Source organism: Typha angustifolia, chromosome 6, assembly GCF_048772165.1.
Source record: "Typha angustifolia cultivar Huaian chromosome 6, ASM4877216v1, whole genome shotgun sequence".
Taxonomy (NCBI): Eukaryota; Viridiplantae; Streptophyta; class Magnoliopsida; order Poales; family Typhaceae; genus Typha; species Typha angustifolia.
Genome location: NC_133244.1, coordinates 5,473,419 through 5,500,374, shown reverse-complemented (window position 1 = coordinate 5,500,374; position 26,956 = coordinate 5,473,419). Strand labels below are relative to the sequence as shown.

The 26,956-nt window shown below is 35.9% G+C and overlaps 2 protein-coding genes across 6 annotated transcripts; one reads left to right on the top strand and one right to left on the bottom strand.

The window, feature by feature from the left end:
• The first annotated feature begins 8,795 nt into the window (after positions 1 to 8,795).
• LOC140761563 (CRM-domain containing factor CFM9, mitochondrial) lies at positions 8,796 to 12,832 on the top strand. Its single transcript, XM_073098949.1, has 5 exons — positions 8,796 to 8,922; positions 9,249 to 9,384; positions 9,498 to 9,774; positions 10,352 to 10,753; positions 11,669 to 12,832. Exons 2-5 carry the CDS (start codon positions 9,323 to 9,325, stop codon positions 12,599 to 12,601), a joined length of 1,674 nt encoding a protein of 557 aa, XP_072955050.1. The 5' UTR covers positions 8,796 to 8,922; positions 9,249 to 9,322; the 3' UTR covers positions 12,602 to 12,832.
• Positions 12,833 to 14,018: 1,186 nt separating this feature from the next.
• On the bottom strand, positions 14,019 to 23,410 carry LOC140761104 (uncharacterized). Of its 5 annotated transcripts, XM_073098297.1 has the most exons (9): positions 22,442 to 22,582; positions 21,837 to 21,938; positions 19,430 to 19,475; positions 16,771 to 19,319; positions 16,420 to 16,689; positions 16,238 to 16,318; positions 14,744 to 14,855; positions 14,587 to 14,653; positions 14,021 to 14,496 (listed from the first exon to the last, which is right to left on the bottom strand). In XM_073098297.1, exons 4-9 carry the CDS (start codon positions 19,288 to 19,290, stop codon positions 14,397 to 14,399), a joined length of 3,150 nt encoding a protein of 1,049 aa, XP_072954398.1. In that variant the 5' UTR covers positions 19,291 to 19,319; positions 19,430 to 19,475; positions 21,837 to 21,938; positions 22,442 to 22,582; the 3' UTR covers positions 14,021 to 14,396. The 5 variants fall into 5 exon arrangements, 4 of the variants coding, with proteins under 4 accessions (XP_072954396.1, XP_072954395.1, XP_072954398.1 ...); XM_073098295.1 differs by lacking the exon at positions 21,837 to 21,938 and adding an exon at positions 23,015 to 23,410 and having other exon boundaries at positions 14,019 to 14,496; positions 16,771 to 19,475; positions 22,442 to 22,849; XM_073098294.1 differs by lacking the exon at positions 21,837 to 21,938 and adding an exon at positions 23,015 to 23,410 and having other exon boundaries at positions 14,020 to 14,496; positions 16,771 to 19,475; positions 22,442 to 22,855.
• Positions 23,411 to 26,956: the final 3,546 nt, after the last annotated feature.

Here is a 26,956-nt window from a genome sequence, read left to right as displayed (position 1 = left end):
GAAGACAAATAATTAAAACATTAAAAGTATAAAATGTAACCCGTGTACATGCGAAAAATACAGAGTGTTAGACGCAAATTTCTCTCGACATTTTTTAGTTCCACATGAATCAACTTAGAAGACACTTGGAGGTAGTGGGTTTCTTGGGCATTGTTGTTTGATAATTGAGTCCTTTAAACTACCTAAGGAAGAGAAGCAAGTAGATTAGATTATGCAAAGAAGAAGAAGGTGGAAGAGAGAGAGAGAGAGAGAGTGTGAGAGAGAGATGGATTTTAAGATTTGCTTAAAATAAACAGTAGTTAGAAGTAGTTAGGTAGAGAGAGAGAGAGAGAGAGAGCACTAGTCGACATATGGAAGCTTTGGATGTAATTCAACACTGCTAGGCTGTAATATTTTATGTAGAAGCTTTGAACACTATGTTTAGAAACTAGTTTTTTTAGATGGATTTTGTTTGATTTGGTTTCAGAATGCATTTTGCTGTTTGAAAGATAATGGATAGTTTGGAAGAAAGTAGAATTGTTTCTAATCCAACAATGAATAAATAATGCATAGCAACATTCATGAACACACAATGAATTCAAATGGCTTATTGCTGCAAGCCTCCTCTTTCAAAGATCAATCTTTATCAAATAATATCCTCTTATATATCAACTATTCTTTATCTTTCAAATATTGATACCTTAGCAAACAATTAATCACGGATTTGCATGCATTGCATGCATGTAAAATTATTGTATGATTGATTGCTAGTCTTTATCAATTCTTCACTTTTTCTTTTTCTTTCACATATAAATTTAAGTATCATGTCAACTATTGTTTATTTTTTCTGGATTATTGTATCAAATAGCTGGGCCCCTTCCTCTTTATGAGTCGCTGCAAATCTGCCTAACCTTGTCAAAGCCTTTAGAATTTATATCTTTAAATTTAGGGTTAAGTATATTTTATTACCCAAAATTACTCTACCGTATATACTTAAAAGAATTTTCAAATTAGCTCATATATTTATGATTTAAGTGTGACTATTAGTTTTATGTCAAATCTAATTAAGTACCATATCGGTTTTAGTCCTTTAGCGGCATCATCTCAAAAATTTACATGTCTTATCTAATAAACATATATGACGATGGTGGTTTAGTTAATTTAGCGCCGTTCAGTTAAGTTCAACGGAAAAATTATCTATCTCATCTTAATCATATGTATATTGACTAGTTTAAGACTTTCTAAAATACAGGATGGTAAAATATATTTAACTCTTAATTTAATTTAGCCTAGATCGTGATTAACCTATATAGCAGCGATTACACTGTAAGAGCTCGTTGTTGGAGATAGAGATAGGGTAGTCTAAATCTAATTGAAAATACACCCAGACAACCCTAGTTAGAAATTAGGTATGACATAAAAGCTTAAACTATTAGATGAAATGCTGGACCAAATTTGCCATTCATCAAATTTTATTTATCAAAATGAACCATACCTTAATGAGAAGTTACCACAATATTAAACATTATCCAATATAATAGTAGAAAAATTTAGAGTTACTTTCTTTTGTATATATATCCTAACTTTTTTGTTTGAAATACAATGGACTGCTGAAAGAAAAGTCTCAACCAAATTATTTGGTCTGAAAGAAGAGCCAAATTCTTGATCTAGATAACCCAAACAGGTGGTCCAATACCTACTTAATTTTTCTAGATGATTTGGTTGTTAATATGTTATTAGCTAACAATGAATTCAGACCTTTGTTTGTTGAGCAAATCTTTTCCTGCATAACCTGGAGTTAATGTATTTATTAGGTAGTTGTTTTTATTTTATTTTTTTCTGTGTTTGTGTGCATATTTTCTCCTTATTCTCTATTTTTCTAGACATATATGCGCTAACATACATATCAGTTCAGATACACCGTTGAATATATATATATATATACTCGTACATCGATTATGCTAATGCCTCTAATTGCACTCGAATTCGGTTTGAATACGCCTAATCGATGCATTAATGCGTATTTAATAGCCCACTCAACTAAGATAGATGATAGAGATATGTGAGAAGTTTACTTGTTACTATGTACCCTTTTTTATGAGAAAAAGGAATTCTCATATGGTCCTTTTCTTACCATCTAATTATGGATGACAATAACATAAAAAGTGAACTATTTGCAGATTAACTCATTCACTGATGTGATCCATTATAGTTCTCTATGGTGGTCAAAAATAGTTATATATATATATCAACAGACACTAAAGCAAGTTAGCATCAAAAGTTCCCATCTCTATCATTTCTAGTCTAGTATCACTTTCTTCTTCTACTAACTAAAGTCTCCTCCCTTTCCACCTAATTAATGGAGTCAACTATATCCTATCAGAGTTGGTAAAGATCACCAGCTGTATGGAGAGCTCAAGCATACCTACCTGTTTGTTGATTAAGAATTAAGATATCATCTCCACATGCATAGTATAGTAACACACAACAATATGATTATAGAGATTTAAACTTTGTAAGGAGGCATTGATTGCACATACTTTGACCTTGACTATATACCAAGAATCATCAAATGGAACATCTGTTTGTTGTGTTTTTTTTATGTCAAATTAAGACCATACTAGTGGAGTTATTGACCAATCTCATATTATTCTCCATACTTATTATTGTTTTTGCTAAGTAGATCATAGGTTTATTTAGATAAATCACTTTCAGAAAAAAACGGTTTATAAAGTAACTCTCTTAATTAGCGACTTCGGTTAATTTAAGACAACTCTTTAGGATATAATACTTTCGCAAAATAATATTGCATTAGCTTACTAATGTAGCATTTATATGGCAATAAGAAAGGTGTTTGAAAACTCTAGCAGAAAAGGATGAATTTTTTAAAATCTAAACTAGTAAATTGGCCAAAACCTCATAGTGAATGTGGTTTGGCATCCCATGATCCAATTATATGTGGATATATAATTTGTTTCTTTTGGGGAATTTTATATAATTGCCACTATATATATTTTTTAAAATATCATAATTATTGCTATATTTTTAAAATATCATAATTGCCAACAAAATCACACTGAACTTTTTCAAAATGTTGTTATGTGATAATTGTGATACTCTAAAAAAGAAAGCAAATTTAAATGTTTACACTATGTAATTTATGCTTCTAATGCTTGAAAGATAGTTGATAGGTGTGAATTGCTTAATTTTATTTGAACCATACTATATGTATGCAAATAACTACATATTATTGTTCTCTACGTATGGAATGGCTACGTATATATTAACATTCTCTATGTATGTAATAGTTACGTATTATTATTCTCTATTTATGCAATGGTTACATATTATTATACATATATGTAATGGGTATATATACTAATTTCTCTATATAATGACTATATATATTAATATTATATTTGTATGTATATAATTAACATTCTCTATCTTTACAATTGATATATTTATTACCATTCTTTATGTATATAATTGCTATATTTTTTATGTATGCGATTGCTCTATATATCATCATTCTCTATGCATGCAATGACTACATATTTTTATTCTCCATCAGTGCAATGATTATATATATCTATTTCTATGTATGAAATAATTATATATTAACATTTATTTATAAGCATCATACTTGAGTAAAAATAAGAGAAATGAGATAGGTAGAAAAATTACCCAAAAAAGTTGTGCAAATATTTTAGTTTATGTAAAGATAAGTGGGTGATATGAAAGAGAAAAGAAGATTTTTAAAATGACTTAGTCCAATCAAAGATAAAATTATAATTATGTTTATGTGTGGCACAAGATTTAATTTGGATTAGTAATATTTCTAATCTCAATTAGAGTTAATTTATGGTTTGTTTTTTAATCTAGAATAGTGTTCCCTAGTCAAGAGGAAAAGTAATTCCTAAGTCATCAGAGCTATATATATATATATATATATATATGATAATAATGATATTTTAGAACTTCCCAGTGGCAATTATCTAAAAAAAACTCTTCTTTTTATATGCATATATTGACAAATAGATATCTAGCAATGAAAACAAAGAATTATATATATATACACACACATCCATTATGGTTGTATTATTTTCATATTCACTTATTAGTACTGCTTATCACTGGCATTGGATAAATAAAAGAAGGTTAAGTTAAATATTATTTACATGTTGCTTCTATCTACAGAAACATTAAAATTAAATAAATTTATAATTTTTTTTTATTTGCTAGATCTTAGGTTGGCATTTTTGGATTGATGGGTCGGGTCGGGCCGAGCCGGGCTTTTTTGTAAGCCTAATTGAAATTTGGATCATCTTTTGGGCATTATGATATTTTTGCCTGCTAGACCTACCTCACCTGATTGGTTCTTGATCAAGCCAAAAAAAACCCTCTTGAATTATCAAGAAGTAATTATACCAATCTCTAAACTAAAATAAAATTTTAAATTAAAGAGTATATATAGGAAAAAAAATTTAAAAGTATATATAAAAAATAATGATAATATTTATCCGATCTAAACTCATGGAAAGTTAATAGTAGCGTCATGGATTCCCCCCCTAAGCCTTCTTATTGAGTAAACTACATTATCTCAATGTATAGTTGCATGCTCATGTACACTAATACTTGGACGTCTCTACATTTTCCTTCTAAATATTCATCAATCTCAAATTAATAATCCTCTTTTTAATTTTCTCTTACAAAATAATTTGGATCTTATTTAATAATAAATTTAAGAAATAGCCTATATTAATAAATAAAATAAAATAGAGGTCTAGTTTGGTCAAAAACTCCGACAAATATTGTAGGTAATAAAAAGTAGTGGCCAAAAATAAGTTTTTCTTTTAATAAAAAGGGAGACATTTATTAATTAATCGCCACGGTTACAAAAAAATGCTCCTAACTTCATCAACCGAAAGAGTAATCAATGAGAAAGTGTATAACCCCTCTCAAATAACCCTAAAGCTCATATTTCTACCTGAGTTAGCGAGCGAGTCCACAGGCTTCACGGTAGATATGGAAACAGATAAGAATGGATAAAAAATAATAAAGAATTATGGTTGTCAATGATAGATGAAATAGACCAGAGTAGAGTGCTGTGGACATCAAGAGTAGGTTGGTAAAGAGTTTCCTACTGATGTAGGACTGTACACCAAACAATATACTTATATAGGTGAGTTGCAAACTTATTTGCTTCACTGGGTCAAATTTAGTACATGAGAATATTGTCATTGAAAAACTTCTGTCCAACTTACCAGCTTTATTTAATGTAAATTGGCATCTTGTGAGCAATTCCAGGTACTCAAGATAGGAGAATATTATCCATGCATGATTGATTCATATTGTAACCCTCTACTTTGTTACTGGTGCAAATATATATCTATTAAAAACTTGAAGTTGGTATAAGTCTTTTTCAGTCAAATGACCCATGTCATGTCTATATATATATTAGAATGGCCATTTCCTTGTCACATTATGAGTCTAATTTTGCTTATAGAAGGAGAGGAAATTGAAGGTCTTGGAAGAATAGAATAAGATGAGTAAATATTGTCAAAATTAAGGAGAAAATTTCTTTTAATATTCTTAGATGTTTTCTTTTAATATTCTTTTTCATCTCCCTTGCTCTTATGAATCTCTCCTAGAATTTCTATCCAAATGGATAAAAAAATAATCTCTTTCATTTTACTTCTATTCAGTTCTCTCTATCTCTGTGCATGGTTAAAAGCTTTTCTTCTTAAAAGAGAGAAAAAAATTCTATAGTAGTAGTCTGATGTTATATATTGATGTTTTCTTCATAATTTACATGCTATAATATGAATATTTATTAAAAAAAATTAGTGTAACTAGGGCTGTCAATAAAGCTCGAGGCTTGCTAGCTACTCGAGCTCAGCTCGACTATATATAACTCAATCGAGCTTGCTTGCTTAGCCAAACAAGCCAAGCTCGAGCCACGTTTTGCAAGCTCAACTTGAGCTCAGCTCGATTTAGGTCATAAAATAATATGTATCAAAATATTTAGTGGACTACTATTTTACATTTGATATTTTGTCTTCCCTTAATCCATGTTTAACAATCATAATACCCTAACTTCAAAAAGAGAAGGAGAAGGGAATAATTATATATACACTCTTTAAACTATTACTCATTCTCACATAAAAACTTATTTTATTTAAATATTGGCTGCTTTGAAGATCGTTTCAACTTGTTTTATTGGTTAGGAAAAAGAGAAAAGTTGATCCTAAAAGCCCATTTCTACCCACACCATCAAATTTGAAGTTAGATTTGATTTTGAAAACCAACCAATGCTCTCTCTCTCTATTTTATTCATTTAAATATGTTGGAATGATAAATAATAACCATATGGTAAAGCTACAACAAGGGGAAAGTTTGCAAGCATGAAATTAATGAGACAAAGAAGTGATGATGTAAATCCTCCATCCCAGACTTGCTTCCAAGCTTTAATGGCCTCAGTATCCATGAGCAAGACAAGCTTCCCAAAAGACTCTATCACGTTCCACGTCGCCGCCCACCACCACCGCCGCCGCCGCCGCCAAATCCATGCCATCTTCTCTGCTGCATCCTTCGTCATCCTCGCACTTCGCGGCGTTCTCCACCAGCCAACTCCTCCAAGACATCCACCTCTCGTCAACCTCTCCGCGAGTCTCACCACCGTCAGCGTCAGCATCTTCTTCCTCATCGCCATCCCCGTCGTCGAATCTACCGCCGCCGCTGTAAGATTCAGCGTCGTCGTAGTCGTCGTTGTCAGCTCCGACGGTCGACGTTAGGTCGGCATCGACCTCGACGTCGACCTCGGAGTCGCCGCTGGATTCCGTAGCAGTAAAAATCCAATCCATTTGGTAGGTGGGGGAACGTCGCAGTGATCTAATGGCGGCGACTGAGAAGGAGATGAGGAGGAGTATTTGAAAGGGTAGGTTTGGTTCGGTGGGTCGTACGTACGTGGGGTCGTTCATACGGGAAGTAAAAGACGCACGCGACGGAAATGCTGAGGAATTGGATTCCCTGATTTCTCGGATGCAGGAATTCGCTGCGATGGAGATACCTGGCTACCGGTGATTGCGCGATCGACGAAAACTGGTCAAAAACTCAAATGGTCCGGTATGCTCTGTGGAATAAGCCACGTGGAGAACGTGCGAAAAAAAAAAAAAACGGCTGCGAGGACGGTCGTACGTGTTAATATGGTCAGATTCGACGGAACGCGGATGCATGCACGTGTATAATTAATTAATTATTCGTTCGAGCCCACTTGCTTCTAGAAGAAGGGTAGCTAGGGAAAAGCTTCTAGAAAGAAACCATATAGATAGAAAATTTGTATATAACACCCTGCATTATAATATAATTATCTTTTATACTTTATATTTTTTCTATTTATAAATTAAGTCATATGATTTAAAAAATATATATAAAAAATTTAAACTAATATCGGTAAGAATATTCCGTTTAGTAAAGATATATATATATTTTTTAAACCGACTAAAATATTATTATTTATAAAATGACTAAAATGCCCTTAGTATGACTTGGTTGAGGGTATTTTCATAATTTGGTTAGTATAGTTAACTTAACTCAAAGATTTGGTTAATTTTAACTAACTAATCTTATTTTATAGGTATTTATCATTCGACTTATGTATTTTGGGTTTAATCCGGAGGTATACATATAGATACTAAATTTAGATTGATATACACAAACATTCTACAAGAAAAAAGTGATTGATGTGTCTGTCATACTATGAAATTGAATATAATATTTGTTATCTGGAGAGAGAAAACTCAAGGATTAATCAAATCCCTTTCAATACTTTTTGTAGAATATTATAAAGTGTTTGCGCTTGCAAACACAGTATTAGTGTTCTACACACCAGTATTAGGTTAAGTACTCCATATGCTTCTTGAATTATTACTTATTTTCACTTAATACTCTTTTTATATATTTCCTGTGACACTTCGACCCCTTCAACTATGTACCTCCTCTCCAAACGACAATCTTACCTTCATGAGTTGGAAGTGCAAAGTCCTCGTGAGCTAAAGTGTGCAGTATCCCCGTGAGCTAAAAAGTGCAGCATCCTCATGAGTAAGTTGGAGGTGTGGCAAGACATCGCGACACATCAATCATATGTAATGTCGTTGACATCTCTCCTATCATAAGTTACCCTACTATGGCTGCTCCATGTTCATAGTTCGTCCATACCTCTAATGCGAATGCCCATCAAAGTATAAGCAAAACGCAAGCCAAGCGGTGAATTTATATCCTAAGTACCTATAAAATACATTTTTGGAGAGCATTTTATCAAATTACTCGCTCTTAGTAATAGGGATTTAATAATAAAGTGCTCTCAAGGAGATTAAAGTATTTTATGTACAAAATTATAGTATTCTCCTAAAATGTTACTATAATAGATATATATATATATATATTTTCCGGAGAGGAGCGCGACTGATTAGACCGTTTTTCTGAAAAGCAATTCATTAATTATTTTCTAACAATTATTTTTACCATATTAGAGTAGTGATTAATTGAGGCAAAATCGCTATCTGCGACAACGATGATTTGGAAATAGTATGAAAAGTTACTTGTAGAATTACTTTTGAAAAAAAAGAAACTCTGAGATAAAAAAAAAATAGAGGGTGAGAATGAAAATGACAAGCATTGGAGCCTTTAACTGACCCAAACATAAATGGAGGGGTCCATGTTAAATAGCCAATAACCCAGGTGTCTAAGTTTAATTATCTCTTAAATATCCTTAGTTTGACCCGGATCCGGATCCGGATCCGGACCCGTTTCGTTAGTTTTCGTCTACAATCCGAATTTTCTCCGTTCTCCACTCTCCCTCAACCCTCCAAGGCCTTCGCGGAACACTCTGATTACCCTAAGTCCCAACTCCGTCGGTCGCCGCCGTCGCCTACCGCTCCGGTATCTCCTCCCTCTTTCCTCTTCTCTAGTCTCTCTTCCTCCTTTCCTCTTACCAGGTTGAGATCTCAGTAGTCGCATTTGTTTCTCATTTCTCTTAGTTTTGAGTGCTTTAACCTTGATTCCGACAAACGTTTAATACGGCATATGAAAGATTAGTCTCTTGTTGCTTTCAAAATCTTTACTTGTTTCGATGGAGTTATAAAAGGCTCCACTTTTTCCGAACATTTTCTACAAATTAGCTTGCATGATTAGAGTTGGTTTTGTTCTTTCCTATGTTTTAGATTAATGAATGTATTGTGGAGGATTTTGACGTTGGTTTCATGCAGTGCAATGGGAGAAGCCGAGCAAGAAAGTAACTAGAGAACTGTTTTGAAGAAGGGCACTAAAATTAGTATTCAGCATGTTGGCCTTGAGGAAATTCCAAACGCATTGCTTAAAGACCTTATCCTTTCTCCAAAGCAGGTGGATGTACATCTTAAAATTTTTTAACATGGATTTGTAATCTGTAGTTATTGAGCATAGCCGGTCGTGCTTCTTTTTTGATAGATTTTTCTTTTATGTTTCTTCCATGCCAGGAGTTCTTTTGTTAGGGATGTATCATTGCCAATGCAATTTAGTAACGAGGGCATGTCAAAGCCTTCAAGAAATATTTATTCCCCTTCCACATCTGCGTTTTCTTCGGTTGATGGGTCTCGATTTATGTCTACATACAAAGGAAGAACTATGCGGAGCAAGGTAGAGAAGAGAATGCAAAGAGAGACAGGGAAAACCCTAAGAGAGATGCGACGTGCTAAGAAACTTAGGAAGAAATTAATGACAGATGAGGAGAGGCTCATTTACAACTTAAGAAGAGTAAGAGCTCCCTGGCATCTCTTTTCCATACATATTTTCTTGTGATTCTTCAAAGCTGCCATTCTGTTATTGTATCATTTTATCTAGAACTATGTTTTGCCTCTATAAACTTCTGGAGCAAATAGAAGGAACCTTTGTTTAGTCAAGAAATGCTTTTAACCTTAGGTCCAATGATTTTGATTTTTCTAAGCAGAGGAGGGAGGGAGACAGGGGAAAATGGTTTTAGATGCTCCAAATTCAATTACACTTAGCAGCACACATATCTGCTACTATATTAGTAGCCCGGATTTTTTTTATTTTTCTACATGTTGTCCAAGAAGTTTACCTTATAGTTTGACTCTAATACTACCCACATGTATTAGTATGAGGAATTTATTCATGAATTTCTGTATTATCCTTACAAACATTGAAAAATTGTGCCATTCACATATGATTCTCCTCTTCCTATCTTCTGGTTACTTGTTAGATAATGCAATTGGTAAGTATCACTCCTATATTTTTTACATAGATGGGGCTTATAGACCTTTGGTTTCTTTTTCTCAACTCTATTAATGCCTTTCTAATCTTGATTGTATAGGCCAAGAAAAAGGTGGCTTTGCTTCTTCAAAAGCTCAAGAAATATGAGCTACCAGAGTTACCAGCTCCTCGACATGATCCTGAACTTTTAACAGCAGAACAGCTTCAGGCTTACAAAAAGATTGGCTTTAGAAACAGGAATTATGTCCCTGTTGGAGTGCGTGGGGTCTTTGGAGGTGTTGTTCAAAATATGCATCTGCATTGGAAGTTTCATGAGACCGTGCAAGTTTGTTGTGACAACTTTCCTAAGGAAAAAATTAAGGAGATGGCGACGATGCTAGCAAGATTAAGTGGTGGCATTGTGGTTAATGTACATAATGTGAAAACAATTATTATGTTTCGTGGAAGAAATTACCGCCAACCAAAGAACCTGATACCCATTAACACTCTCACGAAAAGGAAGGTTTGTGCTTTTACTTTTTAATTGTTGTAGTTGCGAATACATAGCAAGTTTTTTCTGTTTTTTTAGAGGCATGTGTTTCAACTTACATCAAATATCTTTTGTAAGTTTGATATTGATTTATGTAGTCAGTTTATAGAACCTAGTATTTGACTTCTCTAAATTTTGGGTCATTAGATAGCAACACATACTTTTGAGTTAGCATGTGTAGGGCCTTATTGTTGGATTAGCAGCTTGTTGTTGTTTTCATGTGTAGAATCTTAACTTTTGAGTGTTGACAGGAATGCCAAACCTTCTTTCCATTACATTCCAAGCATTTTTACATTTTTTGGTCTTACATCATAAAAATATATCCTGCCAATCTTTGCAGCTTTGTGTCTTTCTATGAACAATTCTTTAATTAATGTTAATTGTAATTTACTGCATGTCCCTCATAGACAATTCAAGCAAGTATTCAGTTGGGGGAAGAAGTTTTTTATGTGAACTAGGTTTTGACATGTGAAAGGTATGTGAGTGGTGGGAGAGCAAGAATAGACTTGAAGAGAGGAGATTAATTGAAGGTTCATAAAAATAGATCTCTATCTCTATGTACTTGGCCATACAATTATAAGATGGCCAACAAGTTAGCTGCCATTCTATGACAAAATATTGCTCTTGTTGATATTGAGACAGGCAGAACATTTTCCTCAACATAAGAGATCTCTTTTTTGTTTTTTCCTTTTTGATTTTCAATTGTTTAATGATATTCCAAATTCCTTTAGGTTTTAACTATTGTCACATTAAGCTTATTTAAAACTATGAAGAATAAGCTCAGTTGTCTTGAGACTTAGATAAGTGAATTCTGTTGCACCATATATTGTGAAGCTTATTTACAACAGATTTTTTGAAGTACTAAAGTAACTACATTTGTTCATGCAGGCTTTGTTCAAGGCAAGATTTGAGCAAGCTCTTGAATCTCAGAAGCTAAATATCAAGAAGATAGAGCAGCAACTCCGTCGTAAGGGTGTCAACCCAGAGGACCCAGTTGCAATGGCCAGCATCCAGAGGGTGGCCTCGACTTTCTTCCGTGCTATTGATGAGCAGCAAGGAACTCCATACGTATTCCGTGGCGATAGGCAGCCAATGCCCGAGGCTGATGCCACACAAGAGGAGCAACCAGATCTACCTTCTGAGGATAGTGACCAAGAGGAGCTTGACCGCTTTATTGCAGAAATAGAGGATGCAGCAGACCAGGAATGGGCAGCAGAGGAAGCAGCAGAGAAGGAAGAATCTGCTAGACTACGGTATTGGGACAAAGAAGATATGGGAATGCGACGGAGGAGTTCAAATTGGAGTGATGATGAGTTGGAGAATGAGGATAGAAACCATGGAAGATATCAGAAAAACCTTGGTAATAAACAAAGAACTATGGATATAAGGAAATGGAACAGTGAGAATGAGATTTCTGAGGCATCAGAAGATCACGAATGTGACTCAGAAAATGAAATGAGAGACAACAGACCTGATTTTGGAAGCGACATGGATAGTGCAGATGAGGCTCCTCAAAGACGGGAAAGCACAAGGCTGAAGGGCAACATAATTGGTCACAAGGAAGCTTATAGGGCCAGGAGTTCTACGAGATTTAGAGAGAAGACTCGTGAGGTGGATGACGGTTCCGACAATGATGTACTTGGGGAGGATAAATTGTGGGAATCTGATGATGGGGAAGAACATGGGTTAGCAACATCAGGGCGTGCTGCATTCGATTACCTTAGTAGCGACGATGAGGATGATGATAACAATAGGGAGAGCAATGATAGAAAAGGCGAAATAAAGAAGAAAAAGATTGATGAGAGTTGGGACAGTGATTAAGCTTTTAAAACTGTTAGGAGATTACTGAAGGGGATAAAGGAGTGATGGAGCTTTTAAATTTGGTTCCTTAGCTATCTTAAAATTGTGTAAAAACTGGAAACGAAGGAGGCATAACAAATACATCCAAATGAGGGCACTACTATTCCTTCTGTTTCATCTCAGAATTGTAGCTGCATGACTTGTATTTCAATTGCTCCATCAGGCTAATGCTGGTCTCATAATATTATATCAGCTCATTTATCTAGTGAAACATGTGGTAATGGAGGTCAATTAGTTGAGGTGTTATGCCTGCAACTCTGCAAGCCAGTTCGGACCTGATCTCTAGTTTATTATAATCTCTTTCAGTCAACCAAGGGATACGAAAATGTCTAGAGGCCAAAATATGAAGTAAATCAGAATATATTAACATCTATAAGCATAGTTGTACTGTTATGGTTGCAGGGCAATTAACCTGGATGTTAATGAGGGATGTAGTTCCATGTTGTACTTTAACTGTTGCTTGATCCCTTGTAATCTGTCTCTGTGTTACCTTTATTAAAGAACAGGTTTAGTATAGAAAAACCTTTTCAGACTATAGTCGTGGGAGATGAGCCATCTTTTGTGTTGAAATGAAACAGAGCACTAGGTTACATTGTTGTCAATGATCAAATTGGCAAACACAATATACATATATTATTAGATGAGGAATTATACAGTTCATGGAAGTTTATATGAAGAAGCAAATTTAAATAATTTCAAAGCAGGCCGCAGACCGAATTCATTGGAACAACCATGTTAAGAAAACATGACAATCATTTCAGAAGAACATATTAGAACCAAATATATGAAGAGAACATTACTCAATATAAGATGAGAATCAAGATTATGACATCATGAACCCGTGTTGGATGCAGATATAATTAGTTACAACTTTTGAGCACTCATGTACCTCAACCTGGCTTCTGATATAGTAAGTACTGGAAAGGATATTAATATAGGACACAAATTCGATTATCCAGTTCTGGCACTTCGAAATCCTATCAATTACTATTACTTGTTGTAAGAGCATAACTAGCCATGGCAGAGCAGGGTGACCCAGTAAGATGGCATAAAACAATCAGCATTACCTCATTCACATGTTTGTTTAACCAAGATTTCAGATGTGCCAAAAACAATCACAGATCACAAGATCAATAAGGAATTTTCAATATATACTAATCTCAGCCATTATTGGATTTATACAATTTCAAAGGTTTCCCATTGTCCTCAAAACTTAAGAACTTGCGTCGATTCAATTGCTGGTCCCAGTTATCATTGTGCATCTCTCTGCTGTAGCCTGTAGGTCACCTTACATTAGGGTGTGAATCTAAATTTTGGAAGCTTACAACAATAAATTCCTGAGAGATGCTAAATAAGGATCTGCGAACCTAAACCGGGAGAAAGTGACCCACAAGAAGCAGTTCATGAGATCCATATTTTATCCGAGATTACACAGTTACAACTTACAAGTCAATGATGAACAAGCTGATTTTATTAAAGGTAGATTATGATTTACAGGCTCTGCAGGAAAAGCAAGCAGATAACTCTTCTCATGACTCTAAAAAGAAACTATACTACTAAATGCACAGAATCCGAATTAGCAGAAGGAAGATAAATATACACATTATCTGCAATGAACCATCAGCGCAATGCAGAAACATACATACACAGTACACACAGTTACCCTGTGCAATAAGTTAGATCACCAACTCTTAATTTAGTCACATATGTTTCTGCAAGCTGATCTCCATCAGAGGAAACCTTGGAATTGAAGGAGCTATATGTCTTTGCTTACAGGAAGAAACTGGTCACTTTTTTTGCCTCTTAACCATATTGTTGATCGAGTTCGTTTGACATGATCCGAGAAAAGCCGATGTCTGAGGAAGTAATGGACACAAATTTAGGTGCGAAGGAAAGAAATAAAGTTGAGTCTATCAGCTCGAAGGGCACTTGGCTTGGCAAAGTACCTTTCATACTCCAGTTTCTGGATGACAATACCATTCAAGAGAAATTCTGAGCTGAAAACCCCTGCTCCTGTTGCATCCACATGTACGACAAGCTGATTACTTCATAGTAGTATATAGCAACTGCATATTTGATGTAAGTCGGTAAAAGGACCATTACCTCTTTCAAGTAGTGGTACACAAATTGCATAATCTTCTTCACAAGAAATGACCAAAAGATCATCTGGTACTTTGGATTCCTTCAATACAGATCTACCTACCCTCTCCATTGGCTGCACAGTGTTTACAATGGGTTTCTTAGTGAAGATGCGCATATAGAGTGATTGCTCAGGGGATTTAGGAGTTATAATAAAAATTACAGAGTAAAAAGACTGAATATGTTGCTTGTCTGGTTGCAATCTTAAGTCTTCTCTCAACAGCAAAAGACTTCATAAGAAACATTCAAGAGGTCATATCTTCCATTTCAAGTACAAAACAGTAATTGGATAATCTCATATGGCATGATCTCAAATTTTGGGCGTACGTCTTGGAAAATGAATATATTATTTTTACTTGTAGCAATAGCTTATATAAATAATATCGTGATAAAACTCAAATTGGGAACCCACATTTTAAGATTTAGGCCTTTTTTCATTCATATGAAATTCTGGATAAGCATAATCATTACTAAGGTCAGCCATTTATCATTTATCAGTGTCCTGTAGAGGAACACAAATAAGTCTAATGAGTAATGATGATAGCTTGGATAAAGGATAGGCAGTTGTCACTCAGTAAGCAATGTTTCGTGAATTATTGGCAGTCATATTTCCAATAAAAAGAGCTTAACTTTCTGTTTTCCAAGGTGATCACCATCTAATATCAACCCCATTTATCACCATTTGATTTACTTGCCTCGATAAAGTGGAGCATACTCAGAGACAAACCCCACTTTAACAAGGAAGCAAACAGACATCTAAGGCACCCAACCTTGAACTGAAAACAAATTGTAGACAATTTTTTTTCGTGCTGGCACTGACCAAGGCCACATTTCCTGATAGGTGCATATATGATTTCAAATCACATTTAATAAAGTAAGCAAGTCCTTTCACATGAGTTATGGGGTATAATTTAAAGGAAGGGGCCTGAAATTTGTACAAGTAACATCCTTCAGGTTAGGACGGCTATAAACAACATTTGTAGTATTCTTCATATCGAGATTTCAATATCCATAATGGGTTTTGATTGGATACAGCTGTACTCTCAAAAATTTGAGAGAAACTATTATGGTGATATGGTCCAACAATGATGATGGATCTTGAATAGAAACGATGATAATAGTACAAAGACTTCCGAAAGGAACACCTCAATTTACAGGAAGACTAATGACGATATTAATAATACAGAGGTCAGCAGGCAAAATGACTTATTTAGATCACATGGAAGATTCAATAAGATGTCTAATGTTAATTTAGCCCACAAATGTATCTTTGAGGGACCCAAGATCAAAGTATTTCCACAAAGAACTGAATGAACGTAATTCTTATCAAGAAATATCATGAATATAAGAACTGACTAGCAGAAAATAAAAAGAGAAGATGGACAACCAAAAGAGTATTAAAGAGTATAAGAAAGCTGATGGAACAAAGTTATCTAAAATGAAAACAGGTGAAATTACCTGGCCAGCGGATGCCTTAATTAGGCTCCCAATAAGCTCTCGACTAGGTTTTACATTTTGTGTTATGAACACTCTTTTGCCCTGCAAAGAGATTTCCATATCTAATTGGATGTATTTTTAGCTGCAAACTGAGTGAACACAGCATATTTTGGCTAGTTAAGTCCAAAAAGATTTGGCATTACCTGTAGAAGTGGACATTGGCATGCAGAAGCCAGTGAAATAGGCATGCTGAATCTTATCTCCTTTTCTTTTTTGACATCTCTCAGTATGTAGTTTCTTTCATCAATGAAACAGCTAGCCTGCCCACAGCTTTCAAGCCACATGGTGTTAACCACTGGTTTGCCAAGAGCCATTGCTTCTAGCATATTCCCTGTACGAACAAACTTATCCGCCACAAAGTGTGTAGCATCTGAAATAGAAGAAGCAATGGGGATTCCTAGGCGTGCTAATATCTGCACAAAAACAATAACATTGTGCCTACAAGTTAAACAATTGTTTGTAACTTAAAGTACTTTAGCAAGAAAGGTAGGTACCTTTTTCTGCTGCTTGACTACATCCTCATCCAAATGACGGCTAAACAGAACACGATTACTGGTCATATCTTTCCTTCGTCGCAAATCCTTCAACTTTGGAGTTGGTAATGATTCTTTGATTTCTAAACTAAGAAGTTCTCTTGCAATAGAAGGCCTTGATAAGCCTCTTTTCCCTGTTCTTGGAGAATTTTGAGGCAAGCAGACAGGTGACACTTCTGATACTTTAGATGGCATTGTTGATACACTACCAGATAGTTGAACCTTCTTGTTTGGCGATTCATCCAATTTGATAATCTCTTCTACATCCTCAACATGAGAAGCAAAATCTGCAACTTGCTTAGCTTGGTCAACTTCTTTCAACTGCACTCTAAGATTTTTGACACCAGAGCCAGAAAGTACTGACAATTTTCCAGTATCAGAAGGGAAAGCATCATCTTTAAGTCCCATGTTGGCAAAAGCAGATCTTTTTTGCCTCTTTGCTCTATCTAACAGCTCAGAAGCACTCCTAATAAAGATTCTTCTTTTCTTAGATGATGGCATGACTGTCACCGGCATAACATAAGCTGAAGTAGACAAGCTAGTTGTGTTATCGCGCATACAGGTTTTTTCTAAGGTCACCTTACTTGTTCTTCTCTGTCTGGGGTGGCAGAGGGCATCTTTAATTAAAGAATCAGTTCTCAGTTCATCTCTGTGTGACTCCTCACAACTGGGCGTCCGCACCTTATGTATCACTTCATCTTTCTTAACTTGATTGTAACTGAGATTAGGACATTCAGGGTTGTCCTTTGCCAGTCCAGATTCATCAGTAACAAGCTTATCCTCTCTTTCTAGAGCCTTGCAGGTCTCATCCATCAGCTTGTTTTTACCTTTCACCTGATTATTAGAAGATAGTTCAGTTTGTTCCAATAGGTTAACTCTTTCTGAGTGCCTCGTACGATGAGCAACAGGAATAATGTTAACAGGAATAGTCTCTCTCACAATTTCCTTGTCAATTGAATGCTGCTGAGCTTTTCCAAGTTTGTCTCTAACTGTTGGTTCAAAAACACTAGCATCCATCAGAAGTTTTCTTTTCTTCATAGCTGAAATTTCAAAATGCTTTGACAAGTTTCCTCCTTTAGAATGCCTGGTACAATGAGCAGCAGGTGTCATGTCAATGTGATACTCCAATGACCCATCTCTTTTTCGAGATGAAGGATGCTCATTAGTTGTGAGTACACCTTTGCTAAGGTTTCCGTCTAACAATACTTGTGCCTGCTCCCTTTTGTCAAGATGAGATGACACATTCCCATTGACCAAACTTTTTGAACTTATGTTTACCTCTGAAATCCATTTTTTCCTACTTGTTTTTGTTTTCAATCTCTTCTGTAAACTCTTCCTGCTTCCTGAAACTCCAGAATATTCATTGGAGAATATGGCACTTGTCTTACCTGATGCACTGCAGAGCATCTTTTTCTTTCTAGATCGTGTTATGACACCCTCTGAACTAGTAGATATTCTCTTTCGATTAGAACCACTCCTTGAAAAAGTTCTCATCCTTCCAACTTTGCCATCTCCACCCATATTTCCATTTAATGCACAGCCATCCCTCTCCATTACAGGTCTAGCAGGAGAACTGCAGCCTAATGCCTCTATTGCCTCGACAGCCATTTGAGTGTCAGGACCAATAGTGTACATGCCTTCCACACATTCCCCAGTATTAATATCTTCATTTTGCTGCTCTATACACTTTGAATTTGATTTTTCATCTAATTCCTTGAAAATATTCCTTTTTGCTTTTGTTTCCTGAATTGCATCTGTTCTTGCCGAAGCATGCATCATTATTCTTGAATCAGAATGAGCTAAACCTGTCATTTTCCCCCGGATTCTGAGGTTTGCTTTTTCCTTTTCCCCACTTCTGTCGCGAGCATTTTTTATTATTCCAGAAATGACATGATTAGCCTTTGGAGGATAGCTTTGAGATTTCCCTTTACTAATTGTGTCTTGAAAAAAGGAATCTTTTCTTTTACTAAAGAATTCACCTCCTCTATCATCCTCAAGACTGTCAACCCATTCAAAAATCCCCACTTTACCAAATGGACTTCTATGGTCAGCCTTTGAAGCTAATTGTTGAGCCCCTCTCTTACCAGAAATTGGGGGTGACTTCACCTTCTCAATGTTACCAACATTTTCTTCTTGAGATGACCCAACATCATTAACTAAAATCAACTTATCTACAACCTCCAAAGCAGTGGCTTGGGAAAGTTCGCCTGGTTCTTGTGATTCTATGTAACTTAATCCTGGAACACCATAATCACTTGCAAGAAGATGACCTGAGTCTATTACACCTATGTTTCCATCCTTCTCAGGTGTCACGTCATTGAAAAGTTTCTTTACCCTTCTATTGTTACTTCTGTTTTTAGTGCCATCCTTGTGGAAGTTCTGTGTGCACCCATGGGTGTTTTCATTCTCGTGACCTATAAATTTGTCAACTAAGGTTCTGCAAGACGTGATATCTTTTCTGCTACTTGGCAATGTATGCATTCCAACGGCCAAAGTACTTGTCCCTCTATCTGCAACAATACTGTCAATCTTACTGAGTTGATCATCGCCAAGAGTAAATTTTGAAATACTACTAGTGGTCTTAGAAGTGTAATTGCGAGCAGCAGCAAGGGCAGAAGACCTTATTGATGCCACACGAACTGAAGTGAATTTCCTCGGTACAGATCCTATAGACGAAGTTGCAAAATATGTATGTCAGAGTAAGTTTACAGTTCCAAGCTAAATTTTAATTACTGTTTAATGATATCCAACTATCTCAGACATGATAATTTAACAGCAGTTCCTTAGAAAATTAGTGAAGTCAATAAGGTCATCGTGTATATGAGACTGTTGCATCTCCACTATCTGAATGTAGCAAAAAGCAAATGGTAGAATACCCTGCGTAGGTCATAAAATGTGACCAGGCGTAATAAGACTTCTCAACCATTAAATTACAAGCATAGAAGCTACCAGGGGAGCGAAGCTTACATCAATGAACAGGAATTTTTTCAGGAATGTAGTCAGTAGCCATAATGATTTTGAGGAGAATCAACATACTTTATTAATTTATTTACAAGGAACCAAGTGGTAGGAGGAAACTCTAGAGAGATTAATAATTCTGATTACAGATTAGTCCACTGGAAAGGCGGAAAATATAATTAGGTTCAGTAAAGATGTACATAGAACCTAAAAGAGAATGTTCTGGACATAAATAGAATAAAATATTTTATAGCAAAAAATTTATATTAAGAGGAGATATTCAATGTTATTGTTAGATAACTAGTTGTAAAAAACTTAAGTTGTTAACAAACTAACAATGTATACCATGTCTTAATGTGCCCCCTCACGTGCATCCCCAGTACATCACATGGGAAAAATATGGTTGAGAAGAGGATGTGTAGACCATCCCACCACACCACAATAAATAATAGAAAATATCTTGACAAGATTTGATCTCAAGATCTCCAGGAAAACTAATTTAGATAGAATATTAAATAACAGTTAACCCAAAAGCTTAAACTTGTTGCATAACAATCTAACAAAACAATAATGTATGCCATTCCTTGATAACTATTAATGCTATGAAAAAGGGTAGTGAAAATGATTGGCGAGGTTCTAAATTTCAGATCTGAGGTTGTTTCCTCTCCTAAAAAATAAAAAATATTGTTCTGCCAATCTAGGTTTTAGATTCGAGTGTTTCAACTTTGGTAATCAAGTTTCAGATTTTTTGTTGTTTCCTCCCATGGATAAACAAAACTATTGATCATTTTGTCCATCTAGGTTTTAAATTTTGGAGTTAAAATTTTGGTACCTCTAATGTGTACACAAATCCATAAATTTGATATAGAATTCAGAAAAATATTAAATAACTGAAATTAATAGTAACTTGGAATAACTTACATAACTCACTAGAGAAGGTAAAAAAAATATTTGCTATCAAAATAACCATCAAGAGAAGCCTTAAATCCTCTGGATCATAAAAGAGAGGTACAATGTACTCCATGTTATAGGATGTCAAACAAAAGGATAAGGAGTGCAAAGGTGTAAATCTTCTATCTCCTTGCTCATATACCCCCATTGTGACACATACCATGCAACCTCTGCAAACCCTAGCATGTGTGGATGCAACAGCCTCATCACAAGTAGGTGCATATGAAGAAAAATTTCCTATCACCAAAACAAAGTGCAAAGTGTCCCAGAACCCTAAAAAAAATCTACTTCTCCAAACTGCTATCAGTAACTATTGATATTCATGACTTGATGAGATTACTACTGCAACAATCTCCCAAGTCCCACCTCCTTCTCTTTAATACATACACTGCCACCTTTTGACTCAAAACCAGATTTAACATCAATGCCCCTGCAGAAGGTTCTCTTCCTTATCAAAGGCACCTTCCGTTTGTCCTAATTCTTTTAGCATATTGCCATTTCAAAAGAAAATATTTTGAATAAATGAGACAATATAGTATGGTCCAAGCCCCAAGTAACTAGTATACTTAAATAAGTACTTCAAAGTCTAGCTCACACTCTATTTGCATTCCTTGTTCAAGTAATTAAACTTTCAGTAAACATTAAGCATCCTAGAAGCACATGCAACTATCAATGAGGAGAAGAAGCTCAATCAATCGAATCATACTTATTCCTTCACCTCTTCACTTCTAGACAGGAAGAGGTAATAGGGTTACTGCTGGTCAGTATGACATGGATCAGTGGATAATAACAAATAAAGCAGTTTTCCTTAAAAGAGATCTAAGAAGCAACAGACTGAGCGCAAGTTGGAAAAGACAATCATGTCCTTACTCAAGATTATGTAGGGGAATGTTACGGAAAGAGAGAAAGCCAATCGTCACTCTATGTTAGATTTCTTTCTTTCTCTTTAGCAAAATATTCCTTCAATTACGGTGAGTTGATCACCATGGAAAGAGATAAAGTGAGAGAGCATAAGCTCATAATGAAAAGATGTTAGAAGGAAAATAAAGAAAAGTAAAAGGAGGGAGCAAGAACAAGGGAGACGAGAACAAGATCAGAATGGTTGGCAGAGTGCTTACCATCTCACAAAGGGAACGAGTTTGAACAGATTGGAAATACCAAAATCAGGCTGTCCTCTAGTTCGATGGTGGGTTCAGGCTGGTCTCCCTGAAACCATGTAACTGCACAGGAACTTCAAACTATGGTTACTTTTATCATGAATGAAAAGGGGCCATAAAACAAAATCTGATGCTGGATTCTTTCAATTGATCCTATCATAACTAGAGATATATGCCACGACTTCTCCATAGCAACAAACAAAGTTGCTTTTACTTTACCGTAAATCACCAGAAACATTCAGATAGTAATGACCACTGCACCATAACCAACTTAATAGTTAATACATCAAACAATCTGTCTATATTGCAAGAAGAACCAACTTAGCAAATATTTCAGACATCTAAACAGAGATTTAAAAGAAAGGACTTTCAGGAGCTCCGTCCTCAAAACTTTCTAGCAAGCACCATACTAGAAAGATCTAAAGCATGCATAGATTTTACGACAACTTTGAAGTTTGAACACAAATCGGTAAATAAATAGCAAAAATGTGTAAATTAAGAGCCAACATCATTTTAAAGAAATATAAGGCGTTGAAGCTATTTTACTCCACAGCCAAGTAACAAACCTCCATCACTCTCTTCATCAGTCGTAGCATCAGAATCTACCAAAGTCTCATTCTCTTCATGTTCTCTGGTATTTATGTTTTCTTCGCCACCCCGACCCTCCAAACCCAATACTGCGACTTCCGCATCCTTTTTATCTTCGCAAGGAGTAGTCCCGTCATCAGATAAATCTTCATCCGCACTCAGAACCTCAGTCCTTTCAGTCCCTTCATCAGCGCCATCATCATCGACCATTTCCTCACAATCATCGATCAACTGTGTCTTGCCCCAATCACCAGTTCCCCCATGAGATAAGATGGTAGGACTCTCCGGATCTTCCAACGCTTCGGTCTCACCATACAAGACACTAACTTTCTTTACGAGCTCCCTGTCATCGGCATTTTCGGTCTCAGAACCATCACATTGGGTGCCTGTATCTAAAAATTAAGAAAGCGGATTAAACCCATGAACAAAAAAACTCGACAATTAGGATCATACCCACCATCAAGAATGAACCAGGAAAAAAAAAAGGCACCACCTTTTCAATGACTATCCAAATAAAACGAGAACACAAAGTAAATGGGAAGGCAAATTACCTTCCAATGGAGGGGAATCGGTGTCCAAAACTTGGGTCTCTTGGTTATCGACGGGGCCGACCATTGGGATGGATTCAAAACATATCGAACCGAAAACCCAACAGGATTCAAGACGATAGGAGTGGTAAATTAGAGGTTACCCATCTAAGAAATGGAGCAGCGGCGGGGAAAATAAAAGGCCCAAGATGAACGAAATGACGATCCAGGGAGATGAAAAACTGCGCTCGGGTCAGGAAGGAAGACGACAATCAACTGGTGGTATCAAAATTCGATCTTGGTATGGTGAATCGGGGGAAGAGATTGGAAGCGGCGGCGGTCGGGATGAGGAATAGAGGAGTGGAGAGATTGGGGGGAAGTTTTGGAGGGAACGAGCGAGTCGGCGAGGGTAAATCGAGAGGTAACATCACAACCTTCTTTAATATTTCCATTATTTCGGGAAATTTACATACAGAAACCCCTAAGTTTAGGAAATTAATCGTTTAAAAAAATATATATTTTTTGTTTGGTTTGAAGCTAAGTTTCGAGTTAGTCTCATTTTTTTAGTTAAAAAAATAAATTTAATTAGATATAAAAAAAACATTTAGTTACTTATTCATGTTAGAAGAAGATTCTAAACTCAAAACGGCCATCGCTGGGATGGGGAATAGAGGTGTGGAGAGATGGGTGAAAGTTTTAGAGGAAAAGAATAGGTTGGTTGAGCGTAGATGGAGAGGGGACTGGCAATTTTGCTTAACATCAACACCTTGTTTAATATTTGTATTATTTTCTGAAACTTACATGAAGCAACCCCTAAGTTAAGAAAATTTATCATTCGAAAAATATTGTATTTTTGTTATTAGAAATATTGGGTTATCTATTGTGACTCATTGTTAATGCATTAATTATACCTTTCTAACGGCTTAGATTTTGCTCACTCAAATTTATCCCTAGTTTTTTTCAACGCGATCAAGGTTATTAGATCGATGCAATCAACTAAACTGCACGGAAGCACCAAATCAGTGTCTAGAGATTATAACTCAACTAAATTTTTATTTAACACATTAGATAATTACACTTACGCGAACTCCTCCCATTAAATAATAATAAACATTTGAGTGGTTAAAAAATGAAAGTTTCTTACATCAGCATTATACTTAGACTCCTTGAACTATGATTTAATATCACCGATATCTCCCGAGAAATAGGATGACACTGAGACCCCTAAATTATCATGGAGATATAGTGCTAGTCATTAACGAAGTTGATTTTACAAAATTATCATCTGCATATATGTACATTTTGGTTGTAGAAGGGAGGAAGTTCTGATAGAAATTGTTTGAGGGAGAGAAATTAGTAGATATTGCAAGGAAGAAGAGACATACTAAGCAATACAAGATTGGGAGAGAGAAACATGAGGCTCAGAAGGAGCTGGAAAATTGAGAAAGTTTGAAAGAAAACAGAGTAATAGCAATTAGGAGAGAAAAATGTTGAGATAAGAGGAGAGGGAGAGGAGCAACAAAGATCAAGAGGGAGAGGTATAAATGTAACACCTTGAAAAAAGGAAGAAAAAAAACTGAGTGCGTGCGTCCCCGCCCTTGCCACCCCGTCCTTCTCTCTTTTTTCTTCTTCATCTCTTGCCGTGCACGCCACCTAACCCCTCCTCTATTTCCCTCCACCCCACCATCTCTCTCTCCATCACCTTCTCTCGGGTTGTCGACACCAGAGCCGACGAAGCCCTAGACCCGGAGCCAACGAGCCAATCATACGACCCCCTCGATAAGCCCCCCCGCCGTTAATTCCAGTAAATTAACCCCTTCCCTACTCACCATCATCGAAGTCCTCGGCGGTCGACACTTTGTGTCTAGTTGCTGATTCGAGAGCTCTAGTGGAGGGGGGGAGTTCTTTAGATGGGCTTCGAGCCCTTAGAGAAGGAGGGAAGGGAACCTACATGGCTGCTATCGAGCCCTCTTCCTCTTTTCCCTCCCCTTCTGTCCGACTAGCCGCCCACCCCGACGTGGGCCATCAACAGCACCGGAACAAACCCATGCCCCTTGGTGAGCTACGGTCTAAATCGCAGCTCATAGAGTTAGTTGGGCTACAGTCTAAACCGCAGCCCACGAGCTATTCCACCCTTACCTGTTGGGTTAGGCTCAAGCCCAACCCAACAGCCCCAGCCTAGGCCCAATGAGATCATTTGGACTCTATAGCCCTATTTCCCTATTCCCACCTGATTAATTTAACCACTCCCCTAAAAGCAAATTATTATCATCTAAATAGTGTGAATTTTAGGATGAACCTAGGGACTCATGTATATGTCTAAACCTAAATTCTCTTAAAGTAACTAATTCTATTAATTCGCATGGCTTTATAATTAATAGGATCCACGAAGAGGATTTTAGGATTCCAGAGAAGCCGGCTAGTTGAAGGAAACTAGAATATTGTGGAGACCCTAGACGAGTAGAGTTTATATAAATGTAGAACAATGTAATTGCTACTATTATATCTTCCATAATGTTGTAGGAATATTAGTATTAACACATATACTTAGTGTACCATGATATATCTTGATATGTGCAGTTATTGATAGTATACCCATCATGATGTTATGAGAATGTTAATATTAGTATATGTATTAGTGTAACTATGATCTACATGTATTCTGGTATGAGAAACTCTTACATAAATATCTGTAGTGAATATAGAATGTAATGACCATAATGACTATGACATGACTTATACACCCACAGACACTGCACCACTTCCACTTATCATTAGTAGTCAGGTTCTGACTAGGCAGTGCCCCCTACTCGCTCAGCCCAGGGTTAAGGATAGAATGTATCATATATGACTTATATTATTAGCGGCTTAAGATCGATAGCCTAAATGGCATTCAAGTAATTATACTACATAGTCAGAACTAAATTATGATGATAATAAGAACATGATTGTGAGACAGAAATATATCTCTAGCGGTACCCGACGACGCAAGGTTAGGACGTCCATTGATGAGCTGAAGGCTTGTCACTATCCCATTGAGGGCGGTGATGATTTAGAGATAGTGAGGTATGGGCCTATAACCGAGTTCCTTAGTCGAGATGATGTATGGTTATGTGATTATATGGTAAATGGCTCAGTAAGCTATGATAAAACATGATTAATGCCTTGAGCATATAATGACTAAACCTCCCTGACGTGCATGAATACAAGAAAAACTACTCTTTTTAGTTATAAACATAACACGTAAATACTATGATTGAGATTTATATGAATAAGAAATTGCATCAAGTTTTATTCTTATATAGATTTATCCTAATATGTTTAGGAGTTAGCATGTTCATGGATAGATTGCATCATCATTCTTCTCGCTACCTTTATTTGGATGTATATCTTTATTTGGATGTATATCTTTGAATAAATAATCCTGAGTCATACTTTAGTAGGTCAAAGTATAATTTAGCAAGAAAAGTATTTGGTTGCCTAAATAGAGCTTTTGATCAAATTAGACCTCCCATATATTTATTTTCCTTGTCACTTCAAAACTTAATATGAGACTAATCTAATTACAATCACCAAAAGGTACCACTAATTATTGAGAGAGATTAGAATCATCATTTTTCAATCTAACCTAGAACTTTTTTCTAATCGATGCACAGTGATCTCGTAGTACACATTAAGGTTTGGCAATCCAAACCGCAATCAGTTTGGCAGGCCAAGCTAGTTTAATTAGGCTAATTATAGCACCCAATGCGCGCTGGCTCCACTCTTAACATTACAAGATTACGAAAAGATAAAAAAGCACAAGAGAGATATTGATAATGAATACAAAATGGCAGAAAAGATTAGACACTCCAGAAAATAGAAAGCTATATCTGAGTCAAAAACTTGACGCCAATTGGAAAATCTAACACCAAAGAAAAAGCAAAATAATCAACCAGACATATCATGCACCATGAAATATATCCG